The sequence below is a fragment of the Limulus polyphemus genome, unplaced genomic scaffold (genome assembly GCF_000517525.1).
Source record: "Limulus polyphemus unplaced genomic scaffold, Limulus_polyphemus-2.1.2 Scaffold2372, whole genome shotgun sequence".
In the NCBI taxonomy this organism is placed as follows: Eukaryota; Metazoa; Arthropoda; class Merostomata; order Xiphosura; family Limulidae; genus Limulus; species Limulus polyphemus.
Genome location: NW_013667982.1, coordinates 133954 through 158429, shown reverse-complemented (window position 1 = coordinate 158429; position 24476 = coordinate 133954). Strand labels below are relative to the sequence as shown.

General features: G+C 33.5%; 2 protein-coding genes across 3 annotated transcripts in view; both read right to left on the bottom strand.

Annotated features, from left to right (window-relative positions):
• Window positions 1-7395, bottom strand: part of LOC106466755 (low-density lipoprotein receptor-related protein 2-like) — a 21974-nt gene extending 14579 nt beyond the window's left edge. The window contains exons 1-11 of the mRNA XM_022394832.1: window positions 7289-7395; window positions 6212-6352; window positions 5880-5996; window positions 5165-5287; window positions 4450-4671; window positions 4038-4209; window positions 3696-3897; window positions 3163-3358; window positions 1377-1496; window positions 785-1001; window positions 113-298 (exon numbers count right to left, since the gene is read on the bottom strand). Of these exons, the coding sequence (XP_022250540.1) occupies window positions 113-298; window positions 785-1001; window positions 1377-1496; window positions 3163-3358; window positions 3696-3897; window positions 4038-4209; window positions 4450-4671; window positions 5165-5287; window positions 5880-5996; window positions 6212-6302 (1646 nt within the window). The 5' untranslated portion in view covers window positions 6303-6352; window positions 7289-7395. The remainder of the gene's footprint in view (window positions 1-112; window positions 299-784; window positions 1002-1376; window positions 1497-3162; window positions 3359-3695; window positions 3898-4037; window positions 4210-4449; window positions 4672-5164; window positions 5288-5879; window positions 5997-6211; window positions 6353-7288) is intronic.
• Window positions 7396-11362: 3967 nt separating this feature from the next.
• The window catches only part of LOC111087609, a 27712-nt gene continuing 14598 nt past the window's right edge, over window positions 11363-24476 (bottom strand). Inside the window, exon 4 of one of the 2 annotated variants that reach the window (XM_022394834.1) lies at window positions 11363-11446. The gene's annotated coding sequence lies outside the window, so the exon portion shown is untranslated. Of the gene's footprint in view, window positions 11447-20023; window positions 23258-24476 lie in introns of those variants that run through there. The other variant, XM_022394833.1, reaches the window with a different exon arrangement.

Sequence of the window (24476 nt, the reverse complement as noted above, 5' to 3'; positions counted from 1 at the left end):
CTTACTAATTAATTAATAGTTACTATTTACGTTCTTCGTCCTAACGAAACAAAGATATATATATATATATATATATATATATATATATATATAATATATATAATCTACTTACCCCTTTTCAGGATAAAGTACAATATGAATTGGCCTTGAAAGGTTTGAGGCCAGAATGGCTCTATGGTGGCCATTAGTAGTGGCAACTTCCAATGTTCCTTTCTCGGCATCAACCCAGTAGATGTTCTGGCCGGCCCAATCAAAGTCTAAACCCTCTACGGTCTGGAGGTGGGTGTCTACTACCAGTCTATATAATGAAACCCAATATTTGTAGATAATCTGAAGTGAAAGTAGCATTATGTATACAACCTAATTTTATTGAATCAATGTGAAGTTAAAAAGTTAGCAATTTGTTTTTCAAAGTAGGCTGAACTCTGCAGATTGCAAAATCTGCCCCCCCCCCATATACAGTATGAGCAAGTTTATTGAATAACTATATATTATTACTAACTATACTTTTAAATCTGTTGTATTACTTTATAGAAATCTGAAGGTTTCTTGTACATATTAGTAAGCTGCTTCCATTGGTTCTTATAAATTGGTTCAAATACACTGATTAAGAAAAGTTGAATTATCACAAAATATTTGAACCAAAAGTCAAAGTCTTTTATAAGTGTGTGGATTAACTTCGATATTGTTTCTCTGAAGTTTAAGTAGTTAATTTGATTAAAAACAAGTATTCTGTACTTTAATTACTTGTTGCAAGACCAAATTCATAAATAGTGAACTTTACCGGGACTTGAAGTCAGACATGTTGAATGCCAAGATGATTTTCTTACGAATGTCACTAACGTACACAATTGCATGACGCCAATCATATGTTAGGTCTCCCACATCCTGAAGATGAGTCACAGGCAGTTTCTTAATAACATTATGACCTATGTTTTCTTCATTGAACTGAAATACTGCATTGTACTCGGACATCAAAATGAAGTCTTCGTCTCCATTTGCTGTAAAATGTTTAAGAGATCTACCCGTTAGAGTTTTGTAAAGTCATGGCATATTTAAATACCACACAAGTTCAAGTGTTCGTACGGTTCAAATATTTCTAGATGAAGTATGGATTACATTAAATGATACAACTTAACAGATAGTTGAGATTGAAAGTGAGTTACACATTTTCAAAAGATCGAATTCAAGTAAGCTGTTGTTAATTTTGTTACAGCCACAAAGCAATTTAAAAGACTGAGCATTTATATCTCAAAAAACTGCAAATGTTTGTTTTACTCTTTATTACATTAAGTAGTTTCTAAACATTTAAATAACAGCTTTATTTTCTATATCTACCAAGTATGGTGAAGATAAATTTCTGAAGCCTAACTTACAGAGACAAGTCTTTCTATCAACATCCAATGAATAACCAGGTGGACATACACACTGATGTTGTCTTTTTATTCCAAGTAAGCACAGGTGACTGCATGCTCCAGTCCAACATGGATTTGATGCTTATGGGGGTGTGAAAATGAACAAAAATTTTATATGGACAAAATGAGTTGATTTTCCAAGAGTAAAATATAGCTACAATACTAGCTCTGTACAGTTATCTCCAAGTAAAAGTTGATTGGAGTTTCTTTTTATACAAGACTTGAAGTTAAAGTTTCTCTTGTTTGGAACTGTTTCTAAAACATTTGTACATTTCAATAAAGAGATTCTAGAAATCAATGATTAGCCATATCTTAATATACAAACATAGATATAATGTATAATAATAAAAAAGGGGGAGATTAAAGTAACAAATACAATTGTCATAACCATACAGAACATTATTTATAAAAACAAGTAACAATACTTTAATATGCAAATCATATAGACGGTAAACGTTAAAAATATCTACAAATCCATTTTTTTTTATTTTTTTTTTACAACCAAAAAGTAATCTGATGTTGCAGGACTTTACAAGTGATCGTAAACACATTTTAAAAATCTTCTTTATCAATATTCCCTCCACCACGTGCATCTTTTGTGTAAAACCTTTACTGCTTTATTATTTATCCTTTCACATGATGGTACAGAAGTTACACTATACTTGTGTACTGTCAGTTTCATGACATGGTTCCTAGCACTAATCAGCTAACTAAATTTAAGGCACTTTTAAACCTAGCTAAAAACTCAAGACCTGCATTTGTTATTTATTAGATCACACAACACTGCAAGAGGAATGTTATTGTAAAAGAAATCATTGTTCCCAATTCACCCCCCCCCCCACCCTCTTGTGGTTAATCCACAGCTCTTATTGCAGCAAGTACTTTCATTTCTTGATTACATTAAAAACTTAGTGATGAGGTAAACAATTAAATTATTCAGCAAATTTATCATCATCCAACCAAAGAGATTGTTGCCTCATACAAAAGTTACAACCGAAGAGAGTGTTACCTCAAAGTTCTATTTTTCATGACCACTCCTAGCTCTTGTTCTCTTTGATGATGCTATACTTCAGCTTTGTGTTCCTCTCTCTCTCTCTCTCCAAACGTGTAATATTTAGAGTAGGCATTCTGAGCATATTTCAGTAGTTCCTTATTTAAATATACAAACCTCTGTGCAACCAATGGCCAAATCAAACGTCCTCTACCTACTTAAAATTGAACACTTTCCCCATGATTGCATTAACATTTCAATATGAACAACAATTCAAACTGTTGTTAAGGCACTTAAAGTTCCAGGCTTAATGCAAACAGACTAACCACGGTAGGCCCAATCCCACCAGTTACATTAGGAACACTGCTCACCTATATCAAAACAACTCCAAACTCCATTTAGTGCTTCTGGTTTTGTGTAGGCTTAAATAGAACGAATGCAAATTATTGTAACGTTAGCTATAGGTATAGTGTGGAACAAAATGTTCAGATACAACATCAATACAAATTCAAGACCTTAAAAGCCAAAACTGAATTGAAGAGTAAGGCCTTAAGATAAAAATACAAGACTTGAGGACTGGTAGGAACCCTGCAATACTAGAAAACCACTTTTTAAAGAATGCAAGCGAGTATAGAATGCAAGTGTAATATTACTAATAGGTTATGAAGAATATCCAAGACAACTTTAATTATGAATCCTAAATAACTATTAAATACCAACCGACCACTGCAGCTTTAAGTTTTGATTAATGCTCACCAGTCTCTCTCGTAACTGGATGATAAATATGAATCCCTAGAAGGTGGTTACGATGTGCACGGAATATTAGCTGCTGCTCTTTCCCGGTGAATTTATCACAAGACTCCAAGGAGAAAGTGGACCAATCACTCCAATACAGCAAGTCTTCAAATACAGCCAATGAAAAGGGATGGAAAACACTATCTTGAAGTATAACCTAAAGACAAAAGAAGTTAAGAGAACAGTCTTAAAAGTTTATAATAAAGAAATACAGTCACTCTTCAAGAAGTTTAGTATAACAGTAATTTACAGATTGCAATTTTAGGAAAATGTAGGTTTGAGAAAATAAGTTTAAAAGAAGAATATAAAAACCCTACAACTAAAGGACTTTTAAAAGATTAAAAAAGATGGGCCTTTCTTCTTAAGGAGACAAGTTTATGTAGTTTTTAATAACAATAACACCCAGATGCTATTCTATTGCCTACCGCTTAGGCAAAGTTCTGAGGTTCTTTCCATGACAGTGAAGCTAAACTAAATATGGACAAAATTCTTGCCTTTCTCCGATTTCCATCTAATGTTAAATATTCAATTTTGTTTAATTTTGCATCAGCCCAGTAAAGCCATCCTAGAGCATAGTCAATAGCCAACCCATTAGGCCAGATGATATCTGTATCCACAAGATAAGTCTTTTCAGATCCATCCATGCCACTTCTGATAATGGCTGGTTTTCTACCCCAGTCCGTCCAGTACATCAATCTGAAAATGCATAAGAGCATTTTAGACATCACTTGATAAATACGATATATTTATAATAAATTAAGTAGTTGACCAATCAGAACATTAAGAAAATGCCACATCGATCCAAGAAGGCTTGAAATAAGGCTTTTTTTAATTACCCTCTGGCAGGATCCAAAACAATTGATCGAGGCTTGTCCATTTTCTCGGAGATTAACACATGGCACACTGAGCCATCAGTTTTACAAACAATTATTTTTTTCAGCTCAGTGTCCGTGATGTAAAGATTCCTTGCTAGCCAATCAAATGCAATGTCTTCAGGAGTAGCAAGTCCTGAAATTAAACAAGAAACACGAGTAACCTAAAACAGTTGTATGGAAGTTTAAGTGTAATGCAACAAATTTGTGTAATGAAAGAAGTTGACAAATGTGAAATTTTAATTATTTTATTTTTTTGTGAAGTTCCATTTTTCGTATATACAAATATCTCCCCCCCCCCCAAAAAAAAGAACAATTTTGCACCAACCCCACTCAAAGGTATACTTGAAGTAATTAATATCGTGTGCCAACTTACCATTTGTTATGACAGGACGGAAATTTGAGCCATCCAATAATGAGGAATAGACACCTGTAGCCTCGGTGTTAATATCAACCCAGTAAACCCTTCCTTCTACTTCATCGAAGGATATTCCAACTGCATTAGCTAGGGATTTGTGTATGGGAAAGAAACGCTGAGAATTCAACCACAAGCCTCTGATGTCTTGTACATTTGAGAATATTAGTAATGGTTCTGGGCCTATAAAACAGGACTATTTTTTTTTTTTTTTTTTTTTTTTATTTTGAAGTAGACGATTCACACACTTAAGAGGTTATATAAAGGTTAACAGCTAATATTCTGGAACTGTTTAGAGAGTATAGATTTAAGAAACTTTGTATATAACATGAAAAAACTGGCCTCAAAATACAGTTTATTTTCAAATCTTAAGAATGTCTTCACTGATAGCAAGACTAAGTGTTCCATATGGTAGGAACCTTTATAGTATTATCACCAGCAAGATGCACATTAGCTGAAGGTTAACTCATGCATGTTAAACATGACTGACTCCGTTAAACTTAAATTTTTAATCTTCCACCAGGGTGGAGGGCACATTCTTGGCTCAGATGCAACATCTTATCTTTTTGTTTTGTTTCAATATTAAGTTTGTAAAAAGTAGAACAGGATTCTATAAAGGAGACACCAATACTTCATGCATTAAATTTATACTTTTAGTATGAAATCAACATCTTACCTTCGGTTTTACAGGAGTTGTTAACCAAAACATATCCTCTCTGACAGTTACAGTAGTATCCACCAATAGTGTTCTCACAAAACTGACTACAAAATCTGTAATCTTCTTCACATTCATTTACGTCTAAAAATAAAGGCATCTTTTAAATCTCTTTAAAATAAAAACAGGGTAGTTAAAGAATTAAAAAATAGAGGCATCTTTTAAATCTCTAAAATAAAAACAGGGTAGTTAAAGAATTAAAAAAGGCAAGTATATACAGAAAGTTGTTGTTGTTGCAGTTACTTGTAGCAGGTTGGTTTTTACGGGGTGGAGTTGCTAGCCCCGCACCCAACCCTCCTCCTGGACTTGGGACCAGGCAAAGGCAGAGGTTGGCATGTTCAGTGTGACAGGGATTCGAACCCGCGACCCTTTAGATTACAAGTCGAGCGTCCTAACCACCTGGCCATGCCAGGCCTAAGTATACATTTATGTTATTTAATCTTATTTTTAAAAAGTGCCATCTTAAAAACAATGTTCATGTGATAGGAATAATTAAGTGTGCAATAAGTTTGTTGTTAGTTTTCAGCAGTCACTTATATTGGCAGGATCCTGCTAGTTATAAAAATAGTTCTAATATCCGTTAAAAAACAAAGAAAGAATTAATGCATTATGTCAACTATCCTATACATTTTAATGCATGTGCTAGTTTACACACTTTTGCAGTTTTCAATTTTACCTTCACAAGTGATCCCATCAATGTTAAGCTGATACCCCTCTGGACATATGCACTCATGACCTTGAGGAATTTTCTGGCAACCATGGGAACAGTTAGAATTTTGGCATTCATTGGTATCTGCTGATATAAGAAAACACCAACCAGTAATTAACTAACATTCCAATTATACTTTCTAAATAAACAAATAGTGGGAAACCTTGAAGGAGTTAAACTTAAAGCTAACTACTGCAAGTATTAATAAAGTTACTGATTTTAAAGGCAAAGTAATTAAGATATACACAACTATACAATTAGTTAGTTATTTTAAAACCTATTATTAAGCCTGGACTTACCACAGTGTCCTCCTTCATCTTCTCCACCAAGACAATTTATCTTGTCATCACAAACTTGTTTCAAGTCTATGCAGTTGCCAGAATCACACATGAACTTTCCATGTTCTTTTGTGCACAGAATGTCTGTTGCAGATGTATAATCTATACCACGATAAAAGAAAATATTTAAGAAAAATATGACAATGTATAGTTTATAGTTAAAACTACAGTTTGTTTTTTTAAACTAATATACAGAATTTTAAACAGAGTCCCACATATTCACAATACTCATTCTGTAATTTCACAATTCTTATTTTCGATATGTAGTTAGTTAAGCCTGCAGTACTCCAATGTAATAACATAAATGTATTTTCTATTAAAGAATATCCATATACATACCAAGTGTTACACCTACTGATTTTTTGAATGCTTTGCTAGCTTCCAGTATTAAAATATACTTTAAAAGATTCTTTATTTTCTTCATTCCATTAATTTGTTAACTTCTGATTTGTTACTTGCCATGTAAACAGTCACTACAGAATTGTTAAACAGATATAGGACTGAAGATACAGAGGATCACTGCCAATTTACATACCAAAATAAAATTTATGCATGCTAGTCTACTGAAGTTTAGTATAAACATTTTTATTAATTACAAACAAATTGTAATGCTGCATTTTGACCTTAGTCGTCAGTTACTTTTTATTATAGCTTCCATACTTATCTTTAACAGGCCTGTATGCAGAATGTTTGAAGTGTAGAGGGAGTTCTAATTTCCAAAAGCATCCTAATACTATTAGAAGGGGGGGGGGGGGAAGAACTATTTCAAGAATTTACACTATGTAGAAAATGTAATGGCCAAGAAGTTCCAACAAACTAATATCCACAATTGATCAAGATGCTTGTAGTAATAGTAGTAGTAGTAGTAGTAGTAGTAATAACAAGTTTATAAAGTTTAAACAAACATGCATTTCTGGTTAATTTTTTAATATTTAGATTTACACAAATAAGAACTGATGCAAGTTACATTCTTCACATTCAGCTTTATGATGAAGGTTACAACACAATATGTAAAGATACTGTACAAGTTTAACTTACTGCAGTTTTGCTCATCTGATCCATCGTTACAATCCTCTGATCCATCACAGTACCATCTACTAGGAATGCACTGATGGTCGTTACACTGGTAGCCATCACAATTTGATATTTTCTCTATTCAAATAACAGGAAAACCAATGTTAATACAGGTATGTACCGCATGTTCTTTTAAGCCTTTCCAGAACAAAGATGCAGAGACAGAACGTATAAAAATTATACCTAAAAAGTTAAGAAAAAGCATCTTCTCTTCCAAAGTTTTGGTAGCGTTAGAACCAGTCTCATTTTAATACATTTATCACCAATTCACTTCTCTTGTTACCATCTTATGCCAGATTAATAAACAGAACGATCTAGTTTCATTTAGATTGAGCAACAACTCATTTCAGCATTGCCCACAGTCATGATATAAAAAGACTGTTTGGTTTAAATATTAGTGATTAATTTATATTTGCAAGTGAACACACACACACACACACACACACACTAACCAATCTGGAACCTACTGTAGATAAATCCCAAGCCCAATAACAATATAGTATATATTATTTATACTATTAAGAAATCCAAGTAAAAAGCCATTTATTTCAACAATTGGGAAAAAGAACACTATTTTTAAAATCAGACACCCACATTTTATTTATATAAAATTTTGATGAATAAGTAAAAAAAAATAAATAAAAAAAAAATACATCTGATTTAAATAGAGTGCAGTTGCTAACCGAATATTTACTGACAAGTATTAGCATCAGCATTAAACAAGTTTCTTTTAAGTGTTTTGAAAGATGTAACCTTGAACTTCGTTATAATCCAGAAAAGGATTTGTTCCTTTTGGAGCGTGTTTTCTTCTTCAGGAGTTTATTCTTTACATTGAAATGAATTTGTTAATTTCGGTAATCAGAAATTAGCTGCCACTAATATAACTTCCAAATCATATTGAATAACTTTCTTCACTAGATTTTATAATTTTTTTCCTTTAACTTAGTGGTATATTAACTGGGATTTACCCATTTAAAGTTTTAACTCTAGACATTGCTTCTGAAAATTCTCAAAATCATTCCGACCTGTATTAGATTACACGAACAATTATTTCTAATTCAAATTGGTATCAATAAAGTCTAATTTACACAAAAGAACCTTGGTGTATCGCCTTTTAATATACCAACAATTCGTGAGGCAACAAAAAAAACAAAACAACAACTTAAGTATAGGCCTAATTAGTGTTATTCTGTACCAATGAATTAAAGGCTTAAGTTGTTATAACAAGTTTTTCAGAGATCCTCTTATGATTTTCAAAAGCTACATCTAGTAGTGAAAGATACTATATATGGACTGTTAGTAAATGTTCCAACTTAAGTTAAATTTTAGTAGATTAAACTATCGTTATAACTACGTTATCATTAATGTTTAGATATAACAAGTATCAAAACCAAATGGAGGTAAGAAAAAAGGTAATGATAATAAAGACAAAGAAAATTAAACAAACATTTTTTTTATCATAACATACATGCGTAAACACTGTTATGAATTAGTCTAAAATATGCAATAGTTGTTTGGCTTAGCCATTATTGATATCGTTTTCCAGAATATTATATATTATTTTTTCTACAATCTTTGTATTTTTTTCCCCCTTTATACTTTTTTTTTCGTTTCTTTACCCAGATTCATCAGGACCAGGTTTAATACATTACGTAGTAATTAATTCCATACAACCTTTACAGTCTTTGCTATCTAGCCACTGCTTAACGTTGCGTTTATTATAAATCGTTTTAAAATAAAGATTTAAGAGCATGGGATCGCTCAACTTAACCAAAAACAAAGGAATAAAGCACTTTTATTTATTTATTCTGCGTATCAACAACTACCTTTGTTGTATTTGAGCCAGCCTCATCAGCCCCTACTATTGGGCGAAAGATCTAGTCAACAATAAATACGACACCTATAAAATGATTGAATTTGTTATTGTTATCCATTCTTTACTTTTAGTCGTATACGCCCGTAGAAACTGAGAGTATAAAATGTTAGAGACGCAACATGAAGAAAATGTTACGGCTCACTTACCGCAGTTTTGTTCGTCCGTACCATCCAAACAATCATCCTCCCCATCACATTGCCAGACTACAGAGATGCACTTCCCAGTGCTCAAACATTGGATCTCAGTATCTGTACACTTTTCTTCATACCTTGACAACGAGTCTAAATTGAATAATAACAAGTCCATTACGAATTTACACAAAGTTAAAGAAATACATGTTTTAAAGTTGTGGTTTGAGAAGTTGCAGGATGTATAAACAAGATTTAACTATCAAAAGTATTAAGAGTACTTAATTTTAGTGTTAAAATTTGCTATGGAAACGAGTATAATATTTTACCCTTTAAACTTAGTAAATTTTACTTTAACACTGATAGTCTTAAATGCGACATTAAACGCTTTGTTGATACGATTCAGTAGCAAACTAAGCAAAGAAATGTAGTAGGAATTTATATTATAACAACGATATAGTCAGAAATATTTTAAATAAAAGATTATATTAAGAAAAATCAAACCAAAGCTTAAGGGGACAGGCAAAAATCAGTGATCAAAAGTCAATAGCAGTTAATATTCAAGAGCAATAAAGGTTGCGATCTTTGACCCCAAAGGTATCCTAAAAATGAAAAACTTCATTTCGTGCATAACAACATAAAACGAGATCATATATATACAAGAATATTTTAATTAAAATTCCTCATTGCTAGTACTAAATCATATTAGCTCATTCATTTCCATGACCTTTGACTTCCGTATTTAAACCCGCTCCGACTTAAGATTAAGTTATATATCGTATAAATACGTTGATTAAAAAGTTAATTTTAACACTAAAGACTGACATTTAGAATACACATTTTTCATTTGTCAGAAGTAATACGGCAAGAAGTCAAAACATCTTATAACTATCTCGTTTTCATATGCAAATTTATACACAACATCCTCTGAAAACATTTGTTATTGACCCGAGTTGGGGTTGAAAAAAAAAGTTTATGTTAGCTTCTTCCTTCATCAGTTAACCTATTTAGGTAGTTTATAGAGTTAAGGCACTGCTGTGCCGCCTACTCTACGGTACTTAACTGTTGTCAGAAATCGGCAGTTTGGTAGAATTTTAGAAGTCAAATCAAAGATAGATAGATACCAAACTTCAATCCTCACTCAAGAGTCAAGCTATAATTTCACAAAAGTGACCATGCCCTTACCTTATCCTCGAGTGGGGGCGAAAGAGAACAAAGCCGTTTCCGAGCACCCCCGGTAATCTTCCAAATTAAACCGAAATAATTACCAGTATATTGCGTTGTAGAGCAACAATGTTAGACCTATAGTAGAACCGAGTACGCATGCACACATTTTAGCGCGCGTGCGACAAGATATCGCCATTGCGGTGTCACCCAGTTAGGAGGTGTTCCGACAAGCAAACTCGCGTTGCTCAAGTATAAACAGAATGAAATGAAACAATTATTTTCGTCGAAGCAAACGGGGAATGCGTACGGTATACACTTTTACTCTGAGAGTCAGAGTACGTTGGATTATTATATACGCTCCTGTAACACTCAGTATGATTAGCTAGTTACTTCTGCTGTAGTAACTTCCGAAAGGTTTTACCGGAAAGAAAAAGTTCTGCAATGCGTCTAGTTCATGAATATTTTAGTTTAAGTTCCTATTTAGTTTTGGTAGAGTTTTTTTTTTTTTTTTTAAGCTTGTTGAAATAATACGTTCCCGTACTTTTGTGATGTGTGCAACCTTTTGTTTTATTGAATGTTTCAATAGGACAATGAAAATAGCATTAATTCCGATATTTTAGTACGTTTAGAATAGCACGCACACCAATCCAAACTTTTAGGACACAAGTGTAAAACTTTACGTAGACATACATAAATATTGTAAGCATATACAGGTTTAGATCAAGAGCACAAAAACAGTACGTTATGTAAGCATCAAAATGGTGTCAAAGTCAGTATTACCAAGTAATTTATTCGTTATGATAATCACGGTAAATGACGATAACATTTTAATATTTAACTCACCACAATTTGACTCATCCTGGCCGTTTCCACAGTCATTTTCACCATCACAAACCCAGAATTTCGCTATACATCTTCCGTTTCCACATTCGAACCACGTTTTAGGACAATCTAAGTAAAACAGCATTCATCATAAAAGATAAGTTTTCATATATTAAAATAGAAAAATCGCACTCTTCAGAGGATTAAGCATAAAAATCCTCTCTTCTCCAACCCTGCTTACTTGCAAAATGAAGATAACGAAACTTCGTTTAGATTTACTCTGATCTTGCAGTATTAAAAAGAAATGACAATAATTCCGTATCGAGACACCAGAAGATTTCCTTTTGTTTTATGCCAGTTTTATTGCGCGTGCATGGTGAAAGGACTGGGTCCCGATATGCCAGAATTACAATTTGGGACGCAATTTTTTCTCCAATAGTAACTGTTGGGATTGAATTCTCGTTTTTTACTTATTTTACTTTCTAGGTATTGTTTTAAACAGTCAACTTACCAGTGACAGTTTTAACTTTAGAGTATCGTCCATATATGGAACTCTTTCCACATAATGTTTAGAAAACAGTACAAGCCAACAATTTACACAGGTGTTTAGATTAATTCGTACAAGTATACGAGCAAGTTTAATATACGAGTGACAAACGCATCAAGAGAACCAATAAATTTTACTAGGCCCGACTCTACAGGAATGAAATTAGAAATTTTAACTTCCAAGAAGCGTCACAAACTAGAATATTGAAGGTTTGTTGTTTTATGTATTAAAATGTTTAATTGTTTTTGGAGAAAAGTAATTTACAATTTTACATTACTTGTTACATACGAAGAACGATTAATTGTTTCCACTACTTTCAATTTTATATGGTTTATTGTTGACCGCAAGGCTACGCAATAGACTATTTGTGCAGTGTCCACTATAGGTATCGAAACCCAATTTTTCTGCGTTAAAAGTCTTCAGACTTGCTGCTAAGTCACTGGTGCCCCCCTGTCCCATATTCTTTGAATTAGTAGGTAATGTATTTACACTGCGTTAAGTCTTCAGACTTGCTGCTAAGTCACTGGTGCCCCCTGTCCCATATTCTTTGAATTAGTAGGTAATGTATTTACACTGGAACAGTTTTAGTTCATTTTATTAGATACAGGTTTTTCTACATCAAACACTTAATATTTAAACGGTAAGACAAGTTTTTGGTGAATCACCACTACTCTGTAACAATAAAAACTTCACCCACTTTACATTGAAATAATGGACCATACCATTGACCCGATTCCGACTGGAGTCTGGGCAACAAGTCTGGCAAGGTTCATGGTGGGTTCCAAGTCATGAACCGGTTGTAGGAATATTCCTATCTTTATAACACGCGTAATCGGATTTATTGTAATGAAACTAAGAAAAATATATGCCAACTTTCTTACACGTACGAGAACCAAGGATTTTAAGAAGTGACGTGAAAACAGTATTTAGCGCGCATTCCATCTCGGGATCAACCAATGCAAAGTAAAGCTTCTTCTGATCAATGTGTGAAAGTTCACTCCGCCCCTATTTGTTTTGTTTTATTGTAGTATGTGCACGAAAAAAAATAAAAAAAAATGCATCCATTCATGTCTAGCAGTTCCTAAGAAATATTTGAATATTTAACACCGGTCCACTTAATACACCATGGAATAATTAGTGTAACCTCAAAGATTTGTCCCCCACATCCCACAGATTACCCTTCTGAAAATTTGAGGTCAGAATCTCCCCCCCCCCCTCCCCCGAAGAGGATGCTTCATATTTATTGGAGAGGGTACAGGGACAGGTTAAGATAACTTTTTTTGAGAAAAGGACACGTGTTGATCTTATTGAAGTTTATAAAATTACAAATGGGAAATCAATACCTTTATCCATTTCTACGTGACGTATAAAAACAATATGAAGGGATAATGGGAAAAAAGTTATTTTTATAAAACTTATGGAACGAGTTGTTGGTAGTAGTGGATGCCAGAAATTAAGAATTTAAAGAGAATTACAACATCTTAAAACAAACGGTGGTTTAAGATTTAATTTCTCAAGGTTTGGTTGTCATAATCAGTTTTTTTGCATGGTCATCAAAACTCATTAAAGATTGTTTATTACTTATTAATGCTTCGCTAAAACCTGCTCTCAAATAAAGTGGTGTCGAGGGATAGAAATCAAGATCTTAGGTGGGGTCTCATGGCACAACTATACGATCTAATGTAGCTTTTTTTTTTTTATTTTTTTTTTTTTTTACTGAAGGTATGTTTCTGCAAGCCTTACCCGTTACCTGAAAAGTAATCACGAATTGAACTGAAAGAATTTTAAACTCGTCTACGATGTGTTCCATGGATAATATTTCAAAGTTTGTTACTTTTTAGATTTTCCGACAATACAGTTTAAGAATACATTTATTAAAGTTAAAAAGAGAGACTTATAACACAGGAATTTGTAATTCCGCCAAATAACTTAGTCCCAGTAGTAATAGCACTGTAGTAACAATCAGAGTATTTCTTGACTTGCATCCAACCATTAATTTTCGCAGGATTTATGCGGATCAGAGCTACAGTAAATCTTCGAGATTGTCATTTTTAATCCAAACGTGGAAACACCGATTTTAAAACCGCCTAAGATTACATTGAAAATTGATATTTGATGAATGTACATAACTACATCATTCTTCCAACCATTATCCAATTAATAGCTTAAATAACATTCACCTTAAACTACCCTCAAGTAGAACAAAGATTTTTCGTGTAATTGGGGATTATAACTCCATTTAATCTTCAAGGAATGCCCCCACACACACTCACGAAAAAAAAAAGAGGATATTGTGTTAACTTACCAGCAGTCGAAACCGTTAAAGTCCTCAAAACAAAAGTGGCAATAACCCAAATTATTAACATCCCTATCAATAAACACTTAGTAATAACAAAGTTGTATTAAAAACAAATTAAGATTTATTAGTTCCTCAAAGAGACATGTTGGAAACAGACTAGTCGTAGGTCAAAGCCGATTCTTTTATAGTTTTTAATCGTTCCTAGATGTCGCCTCGTTTCTTAAAGAGCAATGTTTATTTTGGGGAGGGCTAAATGCTTCAAATCTCCATCAAATAATTAAAACAATATTAATGACTTATGTAAAGGAATGAAGATGATTTTAACACGTAGCTTCAAGAAATAAAGCACGTGCATTTCTAGAGTCAAGTATGTCCCTTTCTTTATTGAAGAACACATATTTCATACTTCCAACAAACTGTTTTCATAATTTCTAAGCCCCTCCTTGCTTTTTACCCACACACCCTTTATATATAAATATGATATAGTTCGAAGCACAGATCTTAAATTATAAAAATAAAAACAGAGGGGGCTATAAACAGTATTGTTACGTTGTAAGTGTGAATCATCAAATTTAATGTGTTTTTTTTCTTTTCGTTTTGATAGCAGGATAGGGTTTTAAGTGAATAATTATCGACCTTATTCGACCGAATGGTCGTTTATTAACCAGAATCATATTTATTCCATCCTTTAAAGCGCTCCTACATCTGAAAAAAAACACAAAAAAAAACAAACAATAAGGCCATATTAGTTGTGGCTTGTCCACCGGAGGGACAGCGGTAAGTTTAACAGATTTACAAAGCTAAAATTTGGGGTTCGATTCCCTGTGGTGGAGACAGCAGATAACCCAATGCGGCTTTGTTGTAAAAACAAATAATAGCTGTGGCTTACATGTTATCATTCCAATAAACGTTATAAAACTATAGTGAAAACTAAGAGGGTTAATGAAGTTTGTTTGCTATTTTCTTTTATCGACTTCACATTATTTTCACTCGAACCTAGTACTTCAAAAAGTTTCTTTAAACAAAATATAACCATTAACCTTTTATCCTCACATTTTATTTTATACTGACTATTCCATCTTCTTTTGCCACTCCCCCTCCTCAGTGGCACAGCGGTATGTCTGCGGACTTACAACACTAGAATCCGGGTTTCGATACCCGTGGTGGGCAGAGTACAGATAGTCCATCGTGTAGCTTTGAGCTTAATTACAAACAAACATGTTTTTCATTCAAAGTAAAGACACATGTATAAATTCTGAATAACTTTGATACTGTTATAACATGTTTGTTTCATTGGCGGTTTTTTTTTTTTTAATTATCGGGTGAAAGTAAGTCTATGCCTAGTCCACTTAGTGAAGACTAACTTTTTTTATTTCCTCCTTTAAAATATTCTACGAGCTTAAACGAATTCTAAACTGTCACAAATGGCTTAGACCTAAGTTTACACTCTACATAGAAATCGAATTACTTGTTCAAAGTAGCGCGATAACTCTCTTTTATCCCAACTAATTTGACGCTTCACGGAACGTCGTATATTTATAATCTACCCGTGTTCTAGATATTTCTAGGACTAAATTGAACTTAACGCCACTTTACATCATTAACGACCTCCAGCTAACAAATAAATTATAACGTTAAAAGTTTAGCTTACAACAATACGATTAATCATTGCATCCATGAAAAAATCATGAAATTAAGCTGCCCATGTTAGTAGAGCATTACTGTTATTATATTGTGGCATGTAGGCCTGATAAGTTGAAGAATTTTAATCATTGCATCTATGAAAAAAATCATGAAATTAAGCTGCCCATGTTAGTAGAGCATTACTATTATTATATTGTGGCATGTAGGCTTGAGAAGTTGAAGAATTTTAATCATTGCATCCATGAAAAAATCATGAAATTAAGCTGCCCATGTTAGTAGAGCATTACTGTTATTATATTGTGGCATGTAGGCCTGATAAGTTGAAGAATTTTAATCATTGCATCTTTGAAAAAAATCATGAAATTAAGCTGCCCATGTTAGTAGAGCAAAAAAAATCATGAAATTAAGCTGCCCATGTTAGTAGAGGAAAAAAAATCATGAAATTACTGCCCATGTTAGTAGAGCATTACTATTATTATATTGTGGCATGTAGGCTTGAGAAGTTGAAGAATTTTCATTATTGAAACATTGGTTTCGGGAAAATGTTGTCTTAAAAATATCATGATTTTCCATCTTCGTGTCAGTTAAAGTTAAAGACCATACCCATTTTAAAGGTCAACATGAAACACTATATGTAAAATACAAAAATTAAAAACATCAGCTTTAGCTGTTATGTTCTCAATGCATGTATACTCGAATATATGTCTGTATTGTTAATTAAAAATACTCGTATCAATTCAGCTACGTTCAACGTTTTATTGTATTTTTGTATTGATTCTTTTCACTCGAAAATAAATACTGAGTTTTTGTTGAATTTCGTGCAAAGCTACACGAGGGCTATCTGTGCTAGCCGTCCCTAATTTAGGGGGTGTAAGACTAGAGGGAAGGTAGCTCTTGGGCTACTCGTTTACCAACGAATAGTGGGATTGAACATCACATTATAACGCCCCCACGGCTGAATGAGCGAGCACGCTTGGTGGGACGGGGATTCGAACCCGCGACCCTCAGATTGCGAGTCGAGCGCCCTAACTTTTTGTGTGCTGATAAATACTGACTTTTATTACTTCAAACTCCTCACAACCTGTTGATTTAACAGGAAAAAAAAACGACAGTTAGTATACAAACTTAAAACGCTTTAGTTTACAGTTACTAAAGCTTATTTCAGGAAGTAAAATTATACAAGAAGTTTTAATTATTTCAAAAAAAAAAAGGGACGACAAATATTACACTTATAGTCAGTTACCCGAGTAATAATTTTGTGGGATTCCCCCATAATTCAGTTCGCACTGTTTTAATTGTTTAATACAGTTTTAGTTGCTTGCTTCGTAAGTTGATTTTGAGGATTTATTTTAAAAAATATATATATTTCGTCAAATTACACAAATTTGTTGCTTTCCATAAAACAAATAAACTGTTGGAAAGATGAATATTTAATATATCAAATCATTTTACTATTTAAACAATTTATAAACTGTCGGAAAAAATAGGGGATTATTTTTATAGACAGATTTGAAGTGTTAAATGTAACCAAAAAAAAATATCCGGTCTCGAATACCCTTTTTCTTTCAAACGACTTTTCGAATTTTATTTCCAAAATTATTATAAGATACAAAATAAAAAGTAATCGTGCTTTAAATAATACATTAAAAATATCTAAGATATGTTTAATATTTGAAAATGTGAAGTTAAAGTGTTATCATTTAAAAATAATCTTTCATAACTTGCATTATTAGTTACGAAACTATTTTTACGTGTATAACCTTAAAATAAAAGGATATTATTTTTATTTACAGTTTCTTCGTTGACAAAATAGTTTCAGTGAAAGAAACAGAAACATTTTCCAATAAATAGACAATGAGTGTATTCAATATTTCGAATGAATATTTTGTGACTTTGTTTACTTGTTCGTGTAATTTCAATTATCGCTACACCTTTCCATATGTTATCTACAGGTGAAATTTTAGTTCCACCTGTTTACATAGAGCTGTATCTTTAAAATAATTGTGGTAGAAATATGATGAAACATCATCATCCAATGTCCAAAAATATCATCACGGTCGTGAAAATAAAGCTGTGATAAAACCTAGCCTAATAAACAGAATTGTGGTAAAGCTATGATAAAAACCCGGTCCAATAACTAGAAAGGTCATTGTGATGGTGGTGGCAAAATTGTGATTAAAACCTGATCCAATGACCAGAATGATGGTAAAGTTGCGATGGAAGCTGGTCCAATAACAAGAATGACGATAAAGTTGTGATGGAAGCTGGTCCAATAAGAAGAACGAAGGTAAAATTGTGATAAAACCTGATCCAATGACCAGAATGATGGTAAAGTTGCGATAGAAGCTGGTCCAATAACAAGAATGACGATAAAGTTGTGACAGAATCTGGTCCAATAAGAAGAACGAAGGTAAAATTGTGATAAAACATGATCCAATGACCAGAATGATGGTAAAGTTGCGATGGAAGCTGGTCCAATAACAAGAATGACGATAAAGCTGTGACAGAAGCTGGTCCAATAACAAGAATGACGATAAAGTTGCGATGGAAGCTGGTCCAATAACAAGAATGACGATAAAGTTGTGATGGAAGCTGGTCCAATAACAAGAATGACGATAAAGTTGCGATGGAAGCTGGTCCAATAACAAGAATGACGATAAAGTTGTGATGGAAGCTGGTCCAATAACAAAAATGACGATAAAGTTGTGATGGAAGCTGGTCCAATGACCAGAATGGTGGTAAAGCTGTGATAGAAACTGGTTCAATAAGAAGAATGAAGGTAAAATTGTGATGGAAGCTGGTTCAATAAGAAGAATGACGATAAAGCTGTGATAAAACCTGATCCAATGACCTGAATGGTGGTAAAGCTGTGATAGAAACTGGTTCAATAAGAAGAATGACGATAAAGCTGTGACAGAAGCTGGTCCAATAACAAGAATGACGATAAAATTGTGATAAAACCTGATCCAATGACCAGAATGGTGGTAAAGCTGTGATAGAAACTGGTTCAATAAGAAGAATGACGATAAAGTTGTGATGGAAGCTGGTTCAATAACAAAAATGACGATAAAGTTGTGATGGAAGCTGGTCCAATGACCAGAATGGTGGTAAAGCTGTGATAGAAACTGGTTCAATAAGAAGAATGAAGGTAAAATTGTGATTAAAACCTGATCCAATGACCAGAATGGTGGTAAAGCTATGATAGAAACTTTTTCAATAACAAGAATGAGGATAAAGCTGTGATAGAAACTGGTTCAATAAGAAGAATGACGATAAAGTTGTGATGGAAGCTGGTTCAATAAGAAGAACGAAGGTAAAATTGTGATAAAACATGATCCAATGACCAGAATGACGATAAAGTTGTGATAGAAGCTGGTCCAATAACAAGAATGACGATAAAGCTGTGATAGAAGCTGGTCCAATAACAAGAATGACGATAAAGTTGTGATGGAAGCTGGTCCAATAACAAGAATGACGATAAAGTTGTGATGGAAGCTGGTCCAATGACCAGAATGACGATAGAGCTGTGATAGAAGCTGGTCCAATAACAAGAATGACGATAAAGCTGTGATGGAAACTGGTTCAATAAGAAGAACGAAGGTAGAATTGTGATTAAAACCTGATCCAATGACCGGAATGACGATAAAGTTGTGATGGAAGCTGGTCCAATAACAAGAATGGTGGTAAAGCTGTAATAGAAGCTGGTCCAATAACAAGAATGACGATAAAGTTGTGATGGAAGCTGGTCCAATAACAAGAATGGTGGTAAAGCTGTAATAGAAGCTGGTCCAATAACAAGAATGACGATAAAGTTGTGATGGAAGCTGGTCCAATAAGAATAACGAAGGTAAAATTGTGATAAAACCTGATCCAATGACCAGAATGGTGGTAAAGCTGTAATAGAAGCTGGTCCAATAACAAGAATGGTGGTAAAGCTGTAACAGAAGCTGGTCCAATAACAAGAATGACGATAAAGTTGTGATGGAAGCTGGTCCAATAAGAATAACGAAGGTAAAATTGTGATAAAACCTGATACAATGACCAGAATGATGGTAAAGCTGTGATATAAGCTTGTTTAATAACCAGTAAGGTAATTATGTTATTACACTTTATGACGGATGTAAGTTCAACTTACCTAATTGCTCATGTCGAGTAATTAGTTGGAATGTTGTCATTGATGTGTTACAAAATGTATATTAAATTATAACTCATGCTATTTTATGTTGTATCTTTTATTCCTGTAATTAATTAATTAATAACAAAAATGGATACACAATACGTTGTAAAATTTCCTAATGCCACACGATATATATATTACATCCTGAATCGTTTTAACCAAATAAAATGTTTCCCAATTACCCAGTGAATCTTAGAAAATCTAAACCAAAACACCCTGTTTTAATCAGTAATTAAACACAAGAAAAGAACATTTGATGGAACTGTACTCGCACTCATATATATACGACATATTTGTATTTGATCGCCTTCCTTCATCTGGGGGTCGTCTTAGCAGTTTACAGGTTTCACTATGAACGTAATTTAATTCTTACCATATATTAACTTGATTCGAAATAACTTTTCTCTCAAATCCTCCGTGTCGTTTCGAATGACGAATGAGATAACGTCCAATCTCGTTTTGAAAGCGAATCGAATTGCATTGTGGATCGAGATACAAATTACTCAGAGCTGAGAGTGTTACAAAACTATCATAAGCGCCCTCTAACTTGTCCTTTCCATAAATATTGCAAAATACATTGCCTGTGGAATTAAAGACGTCAAATATTGCTATTAAAAGCTCATTTATAAATATTAAAGCGGATTATGTTATTAGCAAAAACCATAATATTTATTTTAAATAGCTCATAACAGTTACTACCATTTTTACTTTTATTATTATATTTAAAAAACAACAAAAATTTTTTTGCTGAAGACACTTTCGCTAATTATCAGCCTGATGACCATCGTTATGATTTGCTCATGGCGAGGAGAATGAGAAACAAGAAATGCGACCTACACTTAAGTACTTCACACGTGTCAACTACATCCAGTTAATATACAACAAACACAGAGATAACTAACATAAGAATGGTATTACAAAGTTCAGAGTTAACACAGCTAATCTATGGAAAGCGAATACTGGTGCTGGATATAGGAATATACAGGGTGGGGCAAAACTTACTATACAGTTAGTACTATGTGGTTGGCCCCCTGGTGGCTTAGCAGTAAGCTTGTTTGTTTTAGAGCAAAACCAGTTGGGCTATATGTTGTGTCCATCGTGCGGGGAATCGAAGCCAGGATTTGAGTGTTGTAGGTCCGTGAACTTATGGCTGTTCCACCGGCGGGGCCCCGAGTGGCACAGCGGTATGTCTGCGGATTTATAATGCTAGAAACCGGGTTTCGATACCCGTGGTGGGCAGAGCACAGATAACCTCGTGTAGCGTTGTGCTTAACAACATACAAATCCACCGGGGGACGGCTCAGAAATAAATCTGAAAGTTTTATACACTAAAAATTGGGTTTCGCTATCCGCGGTGGGCAGAGCACAGACAGCTCATATATTTGTGTTTAACAACAAACAAAAAACTATGTAGTTGGTATAACTTGCATTATACAGTCAGCACTAAAGAAAATATTGCGAGGACAATTGAAATCAATTTAATCTTTTTTTTTTCAGAGCAAAACTTTATAGATTAAGCTATTCTCTAAAGCAGTGGTTCTTAACCTTTTTGGGAAGCCGCCCCCTTCGGGTTATAGAATATATCCTCGCACCCTTTGCCTTTCGGGATTTGTTAATAGTTCTCTCTTACGTTTAATTATATATCAATAGAAAGTCAATGTTTCCATCTATCATATGACGTATTATACTACGTTGTGTTCTGAACAGTTACATGTCAGTTTCAGTTATAACAGAAGCTTCATTCCCATGGAAACATTAACGACTAGCTTGGGAGAATTTGTAACGGCTTTTGTCGCATAGTTACGGTTGAAAAGTATAGTATCAAGTGATCTCAGGAGTCCGAGGGAGAAACCCTATTTGTAATGGAAACGCCGACATGTTTCGCACCCATAAGGGGCGCGTGCACCACAGGTTAAGAAAAATGCTCCAAATTAAACAGCTGTATAATCACTTGTTTTGTCTCACCCTGTAGCAATCGTTCCAAAGACAATAACGCAGACACAATCGATTATATCTAAATCAAATACAGATAATTCAGATAGCAAAGTTTTAAAACAAATTGTATAAAAATAGTGATGACCTGTATACAATTACAAGTTATCAACTTTTAAAAATGAATTTCACAAGAAATTTCACCCACTGAATAAAAAATCGAGTTTACACAAAACCTTCACACCTCAACAGTAAAACATTAAAACAATACTTATACCTACGAAAGAACTAGAAAAAATGGGTTTCAGTTCAAACTACACTTAATTTACGCTCACATAAACAAAAAATAATAACTTATTTTGTCCTAGCACCAAAGTTGTACTACAACGATCATGGTCTTCAATAATAGTACAATCCATTAAAAGGGCCTTGTCTGAACTTTTTTGATGACTCAATTAAACAAATAATTTTTATTCATATTTTAACGAGTCTATTAATTCTTTCATTAAACTTCTAAATTCTACTAGGCTATGAAAATAGTGAGTTTTATATTAAAGGAATTCTTCTTCTTTATATGATCGAATCCATGTTAGTCTTCTTTATATGATCGAATCCATGTTGAAATTTAGCTTTTTTTATATGTTCAAATTCACATGGGTTGAGAGTGGCCTCGTGGTCAGCATGTCTAGCTACGGGTCGGTAAGGTTGAAGTTCGAGCAGCATTATACCGCTTAACACGCTCAACACTTTCAGTTGTAGGAGTGTTATAACCGTAACAGTCAATCCCGTATTCGGTTAACAGTAGCCGTAAAAAGGCGGGTGGTACTGACTGGTCTCCACTCCTGTAGTCAGCAGCTCTAAATTAGGAATGTTAATGGTAAATGGTTTACCCATGATTCGCATTAAGATGTCGTTCAGATTGAAAATATTAAACACACTCTTCTGACCACGATTCACAAATGTATGTTAATCTTGCACTTCATATTGGAGAGTCTGATATTTGACACAAATATACAATTTATTGTAAATCAGAATTAAACAGATAAACATTTGACAGTAAAATAGATGATATTGCACTATTGTCTCCTAAAATATTGGTTTGCTTCAGAAAACTGACTGTTTTTTTTTTTTTTTTTTACCAAACCAGTACATTTGGCGATATTTTATTACTGGAATAAAAAGGCCAAAGTATATATATACAATAAATTTTGGTTACAACTTAAAAAATATGTTTCTTCATTTGATGGTTCTTTGCTGTTCTACACAGTACATCTTCCGTCAATATTTTTTAAACAATTTGATATTTTTGCATACGACGGCAAGGATACCTGAAACAAAAACCTAGAACAAAAATTGTTAATTAAATAAATTATCACAAAATAAAGGGGGAGTTAATAATTATAACAATTTACACAAATATATATGATGAATATTTTCGGGCTTAGTAAACACAACGTTTATTTTGTGTGGTTGTTTACTATTATTAAACCTATTAATATTATTAGCTTAATATACGGATTTAGAAATAACTTAAATCTCCTAAGCTAGCTAAGCCTCTTGGGTTATTATTGGGATTAAGTCCCGAATTCTCCTAAACCATTTCCAACAAAATGTATTTGATTCTATACAAGTTTAAAACACTACAGCGATTTAGAAGAATCTGTGAATAAATTTGTAAGTTAATGTATTATTTCAATCACAAACTCCTAATTGTACTATTTTTGTTGGGTTCGAATCCCCGTCCCACAAAAATATTCTCGCCCTTTCAGCCGTGGGGGCGTTATTATGTGACGGTCAATCCCACTATTCGTTGGTAAAAGAGTAGCCCAAGAGTTGGCGGTGGGTGGTGATGACTAGCTGCTTTCCCTCTAGCTAAATTATGGACAGATAGCCCTCGTGTTGCTTTGTGCGAAATTCAAAACAAATCGTTGATGGCGAAGACAGTTCAATTATTCATCTGATTTTCCGTTGTATTAAACACAAAGACCTGGTGCCCTGCAGCCCCTATTTCATCTGTTGTACGTGTCCTATTACTGAATACAACAGCCTGTTGTCTGGAGTAAACATTACTTTGAACACATCTAGGGGGCGCTACTATAGCGTTCAGTCTAACCAGATACCATCATCATCACCGTTTTAATGATTCACTAAAACATAATTTATTGATAAATAATTCACATCTATCCACGTTTTTGTTCAGCAAATAATAATAATTTAATAAGTTGTGTGTTCCAAAAGAATACCTTAAATTTAGGTTATAATTGTGCTAGTTTTGATTGTTGGAATTTATTTAATTCGTGTTATATTTGACCCCAAAACGTTATGTAATGGTATGATCTACTTTATTAGTTTAAAATCGTTATTTATAATAAATGGTGCTAATTGGAAATAAACAAAAGTTAAAACGGTGATGATGGTACTATCTGTGTAGACCGCACGCTATAGTAGCGCCCCCTAGATGTACTAGCACCCATTCAGGACTATTCCCTTACTCATACCAAACGCTACAGATGAAATATCACTTACGAGTAGAGCATGCATAAAAAAAATATATGCTTGC